At 43.0% G+C, this 16,373-nt stretch overlaps 1 protein-coding gene across 1 annotated transcript in view; it reads right to left on the reverse strand.

The window, feature by feature from the left end:
- Nucleotides 1-3,422: 3,422 nt before the first annotated feature.
- LOC124552393 (plectin-like) overlaps nt 3,423-16,373 on the reverse strand; it is a 230,501-nt gene continuing 217,550 nt past the window's right edge. Inside the window, exon 21 of the mRNA XM_047126654.1 lies at nt 3,423-3,970. Coding sequence (XP_046982610.1) covers nt 3,950-3,970 — 21 coding nt within the window. The 3' untranslated portion in view covers nt 3,423-3,949. The remainder of the gene's footprint in view (nt 3,971-16,373) is intronic.

Here is a 16,373-nt window from a genome sequence, read left to right on the forward strand (position 1 = left end):
ATGCAGTAAATGAAGCAGGCAAAAAGGAATACAAACGTCTCAAAAATGAGATCGACAGGAAGTGCAAAATGGCTAAGCAGGGATGGCTGGAGGACAAATGTAAGGATGTAGAGGCCTGTCTCACTAGGGGTAAGATAGATACTGCCTACAGGAAAATTAAAGAGACCTTTGGAGAGAAGAGAAGAACTTGTATGAATATCAAGAGTTCAGATGGCAACCCAGTTCTAAGCAAAGAAGGGAAGGCAGAAAGGTGGAAGGAGTATATAGAGGGTTTATACAAGGGCGATGTACTTGAGGACAATATTATGGAAATGGAAGAGGATGTAGATGAAAACGAAATGGGAGATAAGATACTGCATGAAGAGTTTGACAGAGCACTGAAAGACCTGAGTCGAAACAAGGCCCCGGGAGTAGTGCCTACAGGAAAATTAAAGAGACCTTAGGAGAGAAGAGAACAACTTGTATGAATATCAAGAGTTCAGATGGCAACCCAGTTCTAAGCAAAGAAGGGAAGGCAGAAAGGTGGAAGGAGTATATAGAGGGTTTATACAAGGGCGATGTACTTGAGGACAATATTATGGAAATGGAAGAGGATGTAGATGAAGACGAAATGGGAGATAAGATACTGCATGAAGAGTTTGACAGAGCACTGAAAGACCTGAGTCGAAACAAGGCCCCGGGAGTAGACAACATTCCATTAGAACTACTGACGCCCTTGGGAGAGCCAGTCATGACAAAACTCTACCATCTGGTGAGCAAGATGTATGAGACAGGCGAAATACCCTCAGACTTCAAGAAGAATATAATAATTCCAATCCCAAAGAAAGCAGGTGTTGGCAGATGTGAAAATTACCAAACTATCACTTTAATAAGTCACAGCTGCAAAATACTAACGTGAATTCTTTACAGACGAATGGAAAAACTGGTAGAAGCCGATCTCGGGGAAGATCAGTTTGGATTCCGTAGAAATGTTGGCACATGAGGCAATACTAACCTTACGACTTATCTTAGAAGAAAGATTAAGAAAAGGCAAACCTATGTTTCTAGCATTTGTAGACTTAGAGAAAGCTTTTAACAATGTTGACTGGAATACTCTCTTTCAAATTCTGAAGGTGGAAGGGGTAAAATACAGGGAGCGAAAGGCTATTTACAATTTGTACAGAGACCAGATGGCAGTTATAAGAGTCGAGGGGCATGAAAGGGAAGCAGTGGTTGGGAAAGAAGTGAGACAGGGTTGTAGCCTCTCCCCGATGTTATTCAATCTGTATATTGAGCAAGCAGTAAAGGAAACAAAAGAAAAATTCGGAGTAGGTATTAAAATTCATGGAGAGGAAGTAAAAACTTTGAGGTTCGCCGATGACATTGTAATTCTGTCAGAGACAACAAAGGACTAGGGAGAGCAGTTGAACGGAATGGACAGTGTCTTGAAAGGAGGATATAAGATGAACATCAACAAAAGCAAAACGAGGATAATGGAATGCAGTCAAATTAAATCGGGTGATGCTGAGGGAATTAGATTAGGAAATGAGACACTTAAAGTAGTAAAGGAGTTTTGCTATTTAGGGAGTAAAATAACTGATGATGGTCGAAGTAGAGAGGATATAAAATGTAGACTGGCAATGGCAAGGAAATCGTTTCTGAAGAAGAGAAATTTGTTAACATCGAGTATAGATTTAAGTGTCAGGAAGTCGTTTCTGAAAGTATTTGTATGGAGTGTAGCAATGTATGGAAGTGAAACATGGACGATAACTAGTTTGGACAAGAAGAGAATAGAAGCTTTCGAAATGTGGTGCTACAGAAGAATGCTGAAGATAAGGCGGGTAGATCATGTAACTAATGAGGTGGTACTGAATAGGATTGGGGAGAAGAGAAGTTTGTGGCACAACTTGACTAGAAGAAGGAATCAGTTGGTAGGACATGTGTTGAGGCATCAAGGGATCACAAATTTAGCATTGGAGGGCAGTGTGGAGGGTAAAAATCGTAGAGGGAGACCAAGAGATGAATACACTAAGCAGATTCAGAAGGATGTAGGTTGCAGTAGGTACTGGGAGATGAAGAAGCTTGCACAGGATAGAGTAGCATGGAGAGCTGCATCAAACCAGTCTCAGGACTGAAGACCACAACAACAACAACAAATTTAATTGGATAGATAAAAAATCTACTCACTAAGCAGCGCCAGAACACACACACAAAAGAGCAAGTTTTAGGAGCCAGTGCTCCTTCTTCAGGCAGAAGGGTTGCAGGGGAAGGAAGAGGGGTGTAGGAAAAGGACTGGGGAGGTCTGGAAAAAGGGGTAGATTTCACTTTCCTCCTCAACCCATGCGGTAAGTCTCCCCTGACCCGTGGTTCTGGATGACTTTCCCAAAATCTACCCCTTTTTAGATCACTCCAGTCTTTTCCTTCACCCCCCTTCCTTCCCCTTAAATCCTTCTGTCTGAAGAAGGAGCCACTGGATCCGACAGTTCGCCTCATTACAACCCTCTTTTTCGTGTGTGTTCTGCCGCTGCTTGGTGAGTCAGATTTTTTATCTATCCAATTAAATTACTTCACAAGCTTAGATATAATAAAACATCTCATCAAAAGTTACTGCACTTTGAAAACTTACAGTCAGGGACATTCAGTTCACACACATTACTGTACGGTTCAACTTTGGCAGCCACTGCGCACAGGATCCACAACTCGATTTAGTAACAATCTAACTCGGGTCGGCTAGAAATCCTCTCAGCAATCTAACCTAGTCTGGTAACTCGAGGTGACCAACCTCTACCTCACTGTGTCTCCCAGAGAATGAGAGGAAGGGTACAGAGTGGAGAAAATGAAAGTGGGGTCGGGGCAGGGAGGGGGGGGGGGGGAGGGGGAGGGAGAGAGTGAGAGAGAGAGAAATGACTGTGGCCGAGACTTGGCCAGAAAGTTTTGGGAACTGTGTTTTCAAACTCAAAAAGGTGTACTGCCGACCGACTTTCTGCATGAGCGAAGGACGGTGATTGCGAGCTACTGGAAGGGGAGGGTAACCGGGACTACTTACCTTGATGAGTAATGCCGGCAACCGATTCATCTATTGTCCTGCATAACTGTATACAGCAGCTCTCAGTTGTGAAAAATGCACTGAAATAAAATGGCACTTACAGCCCAAACTAATCCCCGTATGAGTAGCATTTATTTGGACTACTGAAGAAGGTATTAGGAGGGGAACATTTTCAAACACGAGTCCATAGTCGAACAGGACGTACGCCACTGGCCACGGGACAGCCAACTTCCTCCTTCTGCGAAGTGATCAGAGAGCTCCTTGTATATTGCAGTAAACATATCCATTGCTGTAATCTGTGTACAAAAATAGGGCGCCCCATTTGTATTACTATGTAACACCAATAAAGCTGCATTCTGATATTCCAGTTTGTATTTGAACGACTCTCATAAATATAACAACCTGTACCAGAATTTTGATTTCAGTATTCTCACAAAATGCAAAAAATTCAATTTCCAAGTGTGGTAGCTAAATTATGGTCCTATTTTGATCACATTTTGCATGTGATCAAAACAGCACTATATTTCAAATAGCGATATATATTTATATATAAAAGATACGTATCAAATCGAGACCAGCTCAAATTCACTGTCAACAGTCTGAAGATCAGCCCCTGTACGGAGTGATTTATAAAACGTCGTCTTATATACAAATATCTGTTTTACAATACTCTCGTGTGTGTACATGTCATTAAAACAGCAGTCAGGCACATATGTCGACGGTCAGTAGGAATGTAAGGCACACGTAGTCGAATTCCTAGGAACTCTAAATTGTGGAGGTCAAATAACAGTAGGGGACAGACTTCTGCAACTTTTTGTCGTGGTCCATCCCCGATGTGGGATGTTTTCCAATGGACAGCAGAGGAGGCACTTCCCTCTGTGCGGAACATCCTTCCCAGTTGAAACGGGGAGAGCATCTGCGGCATTAACTGTTATCCCGAGGTGCCTGAAACAGGAAATGACAAGAATTATCTTAAAAGACTTTATTTCTAGGCTCGGGAAGGTTTCGCTAATTTATAGAACACAGCTTATGGGCTTCAGTAAAGAAAAGTTCCATTTTGAAGAAAATTTGTCATGCAATGTTGGCAAACTTGTACAAATTTGAAGATGTTAGCATAGGTCTTTTCCTATCTGAGACAGTCTTTCATTTGAAATAAGCAATTATTTCATTTGAAATTAGCTACTTTCATCCCCTCGGGCATTATTGAGTCACATATCTGCTAGTGTGCATACCAGCTGAAACTCCAGACTCGCCTGACACGAGCAGGAGGTGATGCAATTACAGCAACTGTTGTGATGTAACAGTATCCCTAATAAGAATGCATCAGAAGTCAGTTGGGCAGTTTGGGGAGTAGAGGGACTAAAGTGCTCAGTTATCAGTCCCTTTTTCTGAGGTCACACAGGTCTCGGACAAAAACCGTACCCCAAAAGTATCCTATCACCTAAAATCTCAAGAAGGAACAAAATGCGTAAAACAAACTGTGTAACCGTACAGAAGGAGAAAACAAAAGAAGCGTGCCACAAGTGAAAATATTAACTAAAAGGAAAATGGTGGCAGAAGGTGTGAAAACAAAGTAGCAGATGGCTTGGGCTGGCTATCACAAGAATAAAAAAGGATGAGCCAGCCATTCTGCAACACACTAAAATCTCCAGCCGAAAAATACGAGGCGAGAGAAACACAGACGGTCAAAAGAGGAACGGGCAGTCGAACAGACGGCACCGGAGGGAGTGAGGAAGAACAAAAGTGGAGGTATGGTGAAAGTCTGGGAGAGAAGGCCAGATGTTCAGGATAACACCCCACTCCTGAACACTGTAGGCTGTGCATCAAGAAGGTTAAAAGACTGCCTCGGAGCAGCTAGATTGGGACGGTCCGACAGAATGTGGACTTTTGCCAATCGAGAGTGCAGTGATACTGTGGTAGGTCCTAGTGACCGTGAATCAGCCGAATACGACCCGTGTGGAGCCGGTGTAGGACAACAGAGCCCCCGCGAGTGGCTAACGTGGACGACTTCCACGCATTCGGTGTCTCCATTATAGCACGAAATTTATTTGGCGTACTCAGGTCGTGCCATTCGGTATTCCAGATCCTGAAAACTTTAAGGCACAAGACCGATCGAAGATCAGTCTCCAGTGAGCCGATCTCCCGAGTCAGCTTACCGGTAGCACGTTCGGTCAGCCTGTCGGCAAGTCGATTTCCGAGGATTCTGATACGTCCCGGGGTCCAGACGAAGGCCACCGAACATCCACGGTTTTCGAGGGCACAAACAGATTCCCACACAATCATTACCGAAGGACGGCGAGGAAACACCGGTCGAGAGCTCGTAGACTGCCGAAGGAGTTACTACAGACGAGCGAGGACTCACCTGCGCAGGAGCAGATACGCTCGAGTGCGTGAGAGATGGCTACTGACTCGCAGGGAAAACACTGCAGCACTATCCGGCAAGGAGTGCCGTCCGGTACGTACGGCACGAGCGTAAGAGAAGCCGAGGCGACTGTCGAGCCATCCTCGTGGACTATTTCTGAGCCACGGAACTCGCCGAGAATAGAGAAAAATTGGCTGCGGAGGGCCTCGGGAGAAAATGAGTCTTTTGAGCCTCGCGAAAGATCCAGACGAAACTGTGGCCAAAGTGTAGACAGTGGAGGTGCACGTGAGTAGACCCGGAGCAAAGGTGGTAGAGGGAACGAGTCGAGTTCACCGAGAAGGGACCGGACACGGACTGCAATTGTAATCCCCAACGTGGGCCGCAGTTGCGGGAGACGGAACGCCGTGTTAGGGAAAGTGAGACGGTAACTCGAATGTCGGGGCGAGCTGCGAACGTGCGGGGTACAATTTGCTAGCAGTTGTCGTCACCCGATCCGCAATGGAAGAATACGAGCTTTCACGAGCAGGCTGTTCACTAAGCTCGTCCGGAAAGCTCCCGTCACGCGTAGAAGTCCGCAGTGACGTACAGCACTCGCACTGCCGAGGGTGCCGCCGAGCCGTACGTCGGGCTCACGTAGTCGAGACAGGACTGTACGAGGTGTTTGTGCGGCTGCAACAGTGTAGGGCAATCTGCACCCCAGGCGGTGTGACTCGGGCATCGGAGAATGGTGAGTTGCCGCCAGCACTTTTGCTTAACTGACGAGACGGGGAAGCCGAGTTAAACGTGTGTCAAAATTCGGTCCCAAAAGGCGATAAGTCTCCACTGCGTCAAGTAGTCGGTCGTCAAGGTAAAGTTTCGGATGCAGGTGGACAGCATGACGACGACAGAAGTGTGTGAGGCGAGTCTTGCCAGCTGAAAACTGAAAGCTGTGAGTGGGGGCCCACAACTGTGACTTTCAGCCACACCAATAGTAGATGAGCAAAAGGAAAGAAAACAAAACTTCAGCATACAAGAAGGGTAATACAGAGCTCCCGACTACCACTGCGAGACCACTAATGGCCACGAGAAAGAGTGGGACACTCGGTACAGAGCACTGCGGGACTCCTTTCCTCGGATGTGGCGGGAGGGGGTGGGGGGAGGGGACGGTGTGAAGCACCGACTCGAACTCCGAAGGTTTGGAGCGACAAAAAGTTCCGTGTAAAAACGAGAAGCGGGCCCGGGAGACCCCACTCGTGCAAAGCAGTGAGAATGCGGTGTTGCCAGGTGTCGTAGGCTTTTGTCAAATAAAACGAGACAGCAATAAGGTGACGACAGCAGGAAAAGGCCGTTCGGACAGCTGAGTCCAGTAATACCGAGTCGAAAGTGGCGGAGCAACCTCGGCGAAAACTGCCCCGGGACAGAGTCGGAAAGCACCGAGACTCGAGGAGCCGACACGAGTGCCAACTCGCCGTACGTTTGAGTAGCTCCCACGACAATTGGCGAGGCTAATTAAAAGACAGTTTTGGAAAGTAAGATTTGGTCGACAGATGCATAAGGAAAATCATCATTATTACACAGATGAATGCAAACTAAATACTTCTGCTGAATTATACTACAAAACTAGAACATTAAATTCTCCACTACTTTGGAAATATTACAGAGATGCAAAGAGGAAGACCAGTTTCTGTTAAGATGACAGACAGGTTTGTGGAATTCAAAGTGAACTCAAGTACGGTTGCCGTCACAATAACATAGATTAAGTACAATTTAATGCACAACAGAAAAAACTTCTTAAGAGGATAAAATTTTATGAAAAGGATAGTTGCTACTCACTATATAGCGGAGATGCTGTTGCAGATAGGCACGACAAAAAGCCTGTCAGAAAGTCAGCTTTCGGCCAACAAGGCGTTTGTCAAAAATAGACAACACACACAGCGCGCGTGCGCGACCGCATGCACGTGCAGCTGCGAGCGCGCGCCCACACACACACACACACACACACACACACACACACACACACACACTATGTGGTGCTGGAGTGGGAACAGGGAAAGGTATCAATGGGTAAGAACAATGACTAACGAAGGTTAAGGCCAAGAGGGTTATGGTATATTGAAGGAAAGAGTTACCAACTGCGCCATTCAGAAAAACTGGTGTTGGTGGGAAGGATCCAGATGACACAGGATGTGAAGCAGTCATTGAAATGAAGAACATTGTGTTGGGTAGCTTACTCAGAGTGGTCAAGTTGTTCCTTGACCACAGTTTGTCAGCAGCCATTCAAACGGACAGGCAGCTTGTTGGCCGTCATGGCCACTGTAACATTACACGAGTGTGTCCTATATAGTCAGATCTACATTGCGTCACTTGAGTGCAGTGGAGTTGAAACCAGTAATGACTTGTGATGTCATGTCAACTTGAGATTTGTTTATACATGTAATTCATTTCTAAATTCTATTCATAATTTACAGAGTAAAGAATTTAATTATTTACAACATTTAGTAGGTAAAGAGTTTTAATGAGAGAGATATAAATATGTTTTGACATGACAAATTACCTCCTTGCATTATGCACGATATGTTTTCTCTTTGTTAGAACAAAAACTTCTGTGTTGCTCGAGTGCGAGATCGAGTAATTGTCGAGTGCGGATCTGCTGTAACTTTCACGAATGGGCATAGAATTGTTAATTTACAACCCACAAGTGATTTAAAAATTACTCTAGGGAAGCACGGCCCAACTTTGGTGCAAACAAATTGCACGCGAATTCTCAAATATCGGCACTGTGTTTAAGGTACGCAGCTGGATATCGGGTGTTATCGTCGCGTGTGTGATTCAGTGACATTAACCGCAATTTACAGATTTTAGCTTGATAATAACTATCGAAGACTTACACGAGCGGCACAGTAATCGTCTCGATGCTTAAAGCAAGCGAGAAGCAATTTACTGTCGGGATACGACAAATATTAATCATTGCACAGTCAGCTTGTTGATACGTTGCTTAGCAACTCATAAATGAACAGTGATAGAATTATTGAAACAATCTTTTAAGTATTAATGACCACTACACACACATCAGAAACTAATTACTCTAACTGTGAGTGACCACCAGGTAAGATGAGCCTTTTTTTATTTCAGCTAATTGGAATTAATAAACTTCTTTCAAGGTTGAAACTCCACCAATGGTGTCGCGCTCATTCAGTTTAGTAGAGCGATAGATAGTACTAGCTACACTACTATTTATAGTCTTAAAAGAAAAGAGAGCACATACCTGTTTTTCTTCTGAGAAATGTTCGAACTTCAGTCGTCAGTACTCTCGAACCAGAGGCACGAGTGACGCTCCCTCACAGCACTACGATATCGTGAACCACCTCACACACACGTTCCCCTTCTCACTACATTTCTGCATTAAAAACCCCGAGATATAGCCGCGGTACGAAGGAGCAAGAAAGAAGAGGAAAGATCAGTGGAAGAAATGGAGCAAAGAGAGAAGGGAAGGTCACATTTGGCGCGCAACGTGGGGCGTGAGTACATTACAGGGCAGGTGACATCTGGCTGCAACGTCTCACTTCACACGGACCGACTGAATCAGTACTTTCCATTGAAATGCGAGACTTGCAGGTATTAGCCGACTAGTGAACCAGAACTCGCTATAGTATTCTTTTGTGTGTGTCGTAACAACGTCAGTAGCAGCAGTGTGTTGGGAGATTTAATTTGTGAAAATGCATACTCGAAGAAAAAGAGAGTTTTATAAGAGTGTGAAAAATATGGACGCAGGGAGTAGTGATGAGGAAACAGAAGCTGGGCCTCAGGGAGAGACATTCCAGGAATTAAGTGTGGGACAGACATTGCATGTGCTAAGGGTGGAGAGCCATGAAATATCACATGCGAAAGAGATACAATCTCAAACACCAGGTTGGGGTGAAAGTGATGTGCACGATACTGAAACAGATACGGAGATAGGTGCCACAGCCGTGGCCCGAGTGAGGTAGAGATTTCCACTAGTGTGATAACGGACAGGGACGCCGAGACATTGGATTTGTTTGTGGTATTAAACACAAACGTGGATTCACTGAACACATATATGAGTTGATTGGAAAAAGAAAAAAAAAAAAAAAAAAAAATGCGTTCACTGAACACAGATATGAGTTCATTGAAAACAGACGTGTGTTCACTGAACACAGATTTAGGTTCATTGAAAACAGAAATGTGTTCTCTGAACTCAGACATAGGTTCATTGAAAAGGGAAATAAGTTCCGTAAATGAGAAATTTGAGAAATTACAACTCAACTGGGAAGAACAATTAAATGTTAAGTTTGAAGATTTGAAACAAAAGTATCTAAGGTTGTAAATGATTTAAATTCTGAACTTAAAGGAAAAATAAATGAAGTAGACAGTAAATGTAATATTATTTCACAAGGGCATACCGATTCATCAAACAGTCAGTAGTTGCAAAAGAAGTTGTCTGAAAACCAGGGTGCAGATTGAAGATCTGTCCGCAAAATGACAGATTTCGAAAAGGATACTTGTAAGGGTATCGATAAGTATTTAAAAGGAACAAACTCCAAAATTGGAGGAAGATCTTAACGAATGGATTGAGGTTAAGAACAAGGAGGGTGAGAGAAATTTAATAATGCTCTCGAAGTGAAATGATCTGAACTTATCGAAAGGAAACAGTCAGAACACGACGAACTTGCCAATTTGTCAACTGATGAATTTCAGGCAATTAAAGAAAGGATAATTGATAAATTCACAAACCCAATCATCCCGGCCGCCCCATTGTAGCTGGTTACCAAGCCCCCACAGAACGTATCTCTGCCTACGTAGATCAACACCTTCAACCCATTACATGCAGTCTCCCATCCTTCATCAAAGACACCAACCACTTTCTCGAAAGCCTGAAATCCTTACCCAATCTATTACGCCCGGAAACCATCCTTGTAACCATTTGATGCCACTTCCTTATACACAAATATTCGGCACGTCCAGGGCCTCGCTGCGATGGAGCACTTCCTTTCACGCCGATCACCTGCCACCCTACCTAAAACCTCTTTCCTCATTACCTTAGCCAGCTTCATCCTGACCCACAACTTCTTCACTTTTGAAGGCCAGACATACCAACAATTAAAGGGAACAGCCATGGGTACCAGGATGCCCCCTCGTACGCCAACCTATTCATGGGTGGCTTAGAGGAAGCCTTCTTGGTTACTGAGGCCTGTCAACCCAAAGTTTGGTACAGATTTATTGATGACATCTTCATGATCTGGACTCACAGTGAAGAAGAACTCCAGAATTTCCTCTCCAACCTCTTTGGTTCCATCAGATTCACCTGGTCCTACTCCAAATCCCATGCCACTTTCCTTGATGTTGACCTCCACCTGTCCAATGGCCAGCTTCACACGTCCGTCCACATCAAACCCACCAACAAGCAACAGTACCTCCATTACGGCAGCTGCCACCCATTCCACATCAAACGGTCCCTTCCCTACAGCCTAGGTCTTCGTGGCAAATGAATCTGCTCCAGTCCGGAATCCCTGAAGCATTACACTGACAACCTGAAAACAGCTTTCGCATCCCGCAACTACCCTCCTGACCTGGTACAGAAGCAAATAACCAGAGCCACTTCCTCATCCTCTCAAACCCAGAACCTCCCACAGAAAAACCACAAAAGTGCCCCACTTGTGACAGGATACTTTCCGGGACTGGATCAGATTCTGAATGTGGCTCTCCAGCAGGGATACGACTTCCTCAAATCCTGCCCTGAAATGAGATCCATCCTTCATGAAATCCTCCCCACTCCACCAAGAGTGGCTTTCCGCCGTCCACCTAACCTTCGTAACCTCTTAGTTCATCCCTACGAAATCCCCAAACCACCTTCCCTACCCTCTGGCTCCTACCCTTGTAACCGCCCCCGGTGTAAAACCTGTCCCATGCACCCTCCCACCACCACCTACTCCAGTCCTGTAACCTGGAAGGTGTACACGATCAAAGGCAGAGCCACGTGTGAAAGCACCCACGTGATTTACCAACTGACCTGCCTACACTGTGACGCATTCTATGTGGGAATGACCAGCAACAAACTGTCCATTCGCATGAATGGACACAGGCAGACAGTGTTTGTTGGTAATGAGGATCACCCTGTGGCTAAACATGCCTTGGTGCACGGCCAGCACATCTTGGCACAGTGTTACACCGTCCGGGTTATCTGGATACTTCCCACTAACACCAGCCTATCCGAACTCCGGAGATGGGAACTTGCTCTTCAATACATCCTCTCTTCCCGTTATCCACCAGGCCTCAATCTCCGCTAATTTCAAGTTCCCGCCACTCGTACCTCACCTGTCATTCAACAACATCTTTGCCTCTGCACTTCTGCCTCGACTGACATCTCTGCCCAAACTGTTTGTCTTTAAATATGTCTGCTTGTGTCTGTATATGTGTGGATGGATATGTGTGTGTGTGGGAGTGTATACGCGTCCTTTTTTCCCCCTAAGGTAAGTCTTTCCGCTCCCGGGATTGGAATGACTCCTTACCCTCTCCCTTAAAACCCACATCCTTTCCTCTTTCCCTCTCCTTCCCTCTTTCCTGACGACGCAACCGGTGGTTGCGAAAGCTTGAATTTTGTGTGTATGTATGTGTGTCTATCGACCTGCCAGCGCTTTCTTTTGGTAGTGTGTGTGTGTGTGTGTGTGTGTGTGTGTGTGTGTGTGTGTTGGTACAATCTAACTTCTGTACCTTTTCAGTGCAGTAATGTGTTCATTGTAAATAAGTATTATAGTAGTTGTATTACATGTTTATTACCTTATAAATAAATAAATAAACTTTTTAATTTTAAATTCAGTGCATTGGTATTTGTGAAATGACTCTTTCATATAGTGTTCATTAAAAAATGACGATCATTCCACTTGGGACCTGTGGAATGGTACATTAGCTTATTTGTTTTAGTTGTAAATATTTGTCATTTATTGTTGTTTTTCTGACATGTTCCACATCCTGGAGGACCTCCTCACTACAGAACAATTGGAATGAAAGTAAATCTAATCTAATCTAATCTGTGGGCTGAAGAAGCTAGGGAGAACTGTAGTACTTTGAGCAGCTTTTACTGTCAAAATACTGGTCTAAGAGCAAACAGGAAGTGTACCATCCTGAATATTATAACAGTAGGCGAAGTTCACTGCTACAGTATTTTGAAAAATACATCAACAAAATGAAATACTGGAGTGAGCCCATCTCATAGCGGGAAGTAATACGCATTCTAAAGGGAAGATTGCCAATTCATATTCACAAAAAACTGATAAATGTACCTGATTAGTATGTGGAACAGTTTTTGTCTGCAGTTGATTCTGTTGTTCTGATTATGGAAGATACCAGAATTTGGAATAATAATCAATGGTCTAATACACAGCGTCATGATGCAGGTATTAATAATCATGGTGGTGGTTGTAATGACAACAGAGATAGGAATGCTAAACCTACACTAACAGAAGGAAAGCAAACGTTGCACTATGACTATCATAAAACTAACAAAGAAAGAGATCAATATAAACGCATTGCTTATTATACATCGGAGAATTCATTGTCAATTAGAGTAAATCTGAACACAAGGTATATTAAAATAACTTTATGACTATTGTCGCAAAAAAATCACGAATAAGGTACGAAATGGGAGGACGAACATCGTGTGAACACGAAAAAGATGGAATCACTGGAATGATTCACCGAAGTAATTTAGAAACAACAGCAGATAGGAAAGGATTTTAATATAAAATGGAAGAGAATTATGGCACAATGTAAAAGTGACTTGCAAGCAAAACCACAATAAATATACTCACTGATACATCAAGGATAAACCAATTCAACATTGAAGAGAACTCACAACAGATTCATAGAATGTATCACACGTTAGTGATGTCTGTATTCAACAATGAACAAATGGATTATAGTAAACAAAATATCTGAACCTCTCGAGTGCTCAAATGACAGCTAAAATCTCTAATTTAGTGGTACAATATGCTCTCTCGCTTTTAGACAATGTTCTGCTTGCAAATCCTGTAATTTTGCGGATCATCTACTTGAAACAATGTGGCACCTAAGCCTGTTTCTGACACATCCTTTGCAATACAAAAGTCTTGTTCCAGATTCAGATGGTGCAGAAGTTGTGCATTAATCAGAGCACGCTGCATTTTACCAAATGCTTGGCTGCATTCCTGGGTCCATTTCCGAGTAACGTTCTTTAGCAATAGTTGTAGTAAACAGTCTTGGCTAATAATTTGGACAGGTAGAAATTGACGGAAGAATGATACGAGCCCCAAAAAGACTTTAATTCTTTTTTCCTCTGAGGAGACAGGCACTTTTTGATAACATTCATCTTCTTGGGGTCGGGCATAATTCCGTTCGGCATAATTATGTATCCGAAAAACTTTGTTTGATACTTAGCGAATTTTGACTTTGTCAGATTCACTGTCACTCCGTACTCTGAGAATTTCATCAATACTTTCTCTAACAAGTCGAGATGCTTCTCCCACGTCACAGTCTCGATCAAAAGGTCGTCTACTTACAAAGTAACTTTGTCGAGGAGATCTCGTCCTAGTATGGTATCTAATGTGGAAATAAGCACTCCTCTGCTGATGTTTAAGCTGAATGGCATAACCGTGAATTGATAGCTTCTCCCAAGAAAGATAGAAGCAGTGTACTTCCGTGATTCAGGTGATATTCTTGCCTGCCAATGGGAACTCCTCATATCCAGGTATGTCAAGAAGTGGGCATCATTAAACTTCTGAATAAGTTCTTCTAAATTCTCAGTTCTCGTTTGTACTGGAATAATAATTTTGTTAATTTTCCTAGTGTCAAGAACTAGTCTTACATCACCATTCGATTTTATGACAGCCGAGAGAGGGCTTGAATATTCAGAATTAGAGGGTTCTATTATTCCCCACTCTATATGAAGTGCAACAAAAGGCTTCATGAGGATAGGTTTGAATATTAAACTCTAACTGTTTGATGATTCCTGGATGTTTACTAAATACTGGTGCATAATTAGTTAACAAACATAGTAAGTCTTCCCTCTGATCTTGTCTCGTATTGTGCCTCGATCTATCTCTTCTACAGAAGATTCGATAAAATACATTTCATTTGCTGTATCCCACTTAACACCGACATAGCTAACCATTAGCTTTATACAACTTTGCTCTGAGACTAGTTGCCACTTCATCACAGGAACTGTCATAATCTCACTTCCAGTGTTCAAAGTACATGTCCTTTCTTTCAAATTAATTACTGCTCTGGCTCTACTCAAAAAACCAAGACACCAAACACAGGGTACGGCCATTTTCGAAACAATCAGGAAGGTACTATCTATAGTAGCCCCCCCGCATTATAATGTCGACTCGTACCTGTTTTGAGATTCTCTGTGCTTTCGCACCAAATGAGCCGGATACAGTGCATCCAGTAACAGAAAACGTTAATACTCTCCCTCCTCTGCTGATCTGCGTCATTACGCTAATGTTTGTGCCTGTGTCGATAAAGATATCAATATCGATACCATTTACTATGGCTCGCATGACAGCTTTTAAGATTCGTCCACATTTATTGGAACTATTCGGCACTTCTTCATTCAACTCTTCCCTTAAGTCCAAATCATTATTATATCTCAATACATCTACTGAAAAATGATGCCTGCCTTCCTTTCCACCCCCGGTCATCCTAGGAAGGCTTTTGGAGACCGTTTTTGGTTTAACCTTTTGGTGGATGTCTTCATCAGTGGTTCATGAACCTCCACTATATGAATATTGTGTTCAGAGTTCGGTATTGGTTTGTCACTCAGTGGTATCAGTCACGACAGTTGTGATGCTGGGGCAGTACCTCGCAGATATTCTACCCACGGTTGTATCCTATCAGGGTCTTCTTCCGGATATCTACCATGTCTGCGTTTTCGATTAGAATGTCCCATCTTGACATAATTTATGCGATTACCATTATTCCCATAAGTTTTATTAGTATAATAAGCTTTGCATTTATATTGATCTCTTTCATTGTTAGTTTTATGATAGTCATAGTGTGTCATTTGCTTTCCTTCTGTTAGTGTAGGTTTAGCATTCCTATCTCTGTTATCGTCATTACAACCACCACCAAGACTGTTAATACCTGCATCAGTACGCTGTGTAATAGACCGTTGATTATTATTCCAAATTCTGGTATCTTCCATAATCAGATCAATAGAATCAGCTGCAGACAAAAACTGTTCCACATCACAGTAAGGTACATTTATCAGTTTTTCTCGAATATGAATTGGCAATGTTCCCTTTAGAATGCGTATTACTTCACGCTGTGAAATGGGCTCGCTCCAGTATTTCGTTTTTTTTAATGTATTTTTCGAAATACTGCCGCAGTGAACTTTGCTTACTGTTATAATATTCAGGTTGGTACACTTCCTTACGCAACAGTTCCTGTTTGTTCTTAGACCAGTATTTTGACAGAAAAAGCTGCTCAAAGTACTACAGTTCTCGCTTGCTTCTTCAGCCCACAGTGCTGCTTCATCAGTAGTTTTGTATACGATGAACTGAAGCTTATCTTGTTCCGACCAACTATGTGGAAAAAAATGCTTTAAGTTATTTATGAAAATGGATGATGTCCTCCTCTGACGAAAATGTCAGAAATTGCCCGCTTTTAAATATGCTAGTTTCAACTTTTAGAGATGATAAATACCCCCTCTGTACAAACGGATCACATTCATTCTCGTAACGTTTGTAAGATTTATCAGCTACTGTGGTACCGTAGTTACATTTACTCTCACTACAGTGTCGACTGTTTTTCAATTTGTCCATTGAAGGATTATTGTCAGACAAAACATTTCGTGATGACATCCAACCTAAATCAGACATTTTAAAATTCGTCTTCCTTTGCCCCTTCAGCAGTTTATCAGTTATCCTTTCTTTAATTGCCTGAAATTCATCAATAATCAATTTGACAAGTTCGTCATGTTCCGACTGTTTCTTTTTGATAAGTTCGGATCGT

This window comes from Schistocerca americana, chromosome 10, assembly GCF_021461395.2.
Source record: "Schistocerca americana isolate TAMUIC-IGC-003095 chromosome 10, iqSchAmer2.1, whole genome shotgun sequence".
Classification (NCBI taxonomy): Eukaryota; Metazoa; Arthropoda; class Insecta; order Orthoptera; family Acrididae; genus Schistocerca; species Schistocerca americana.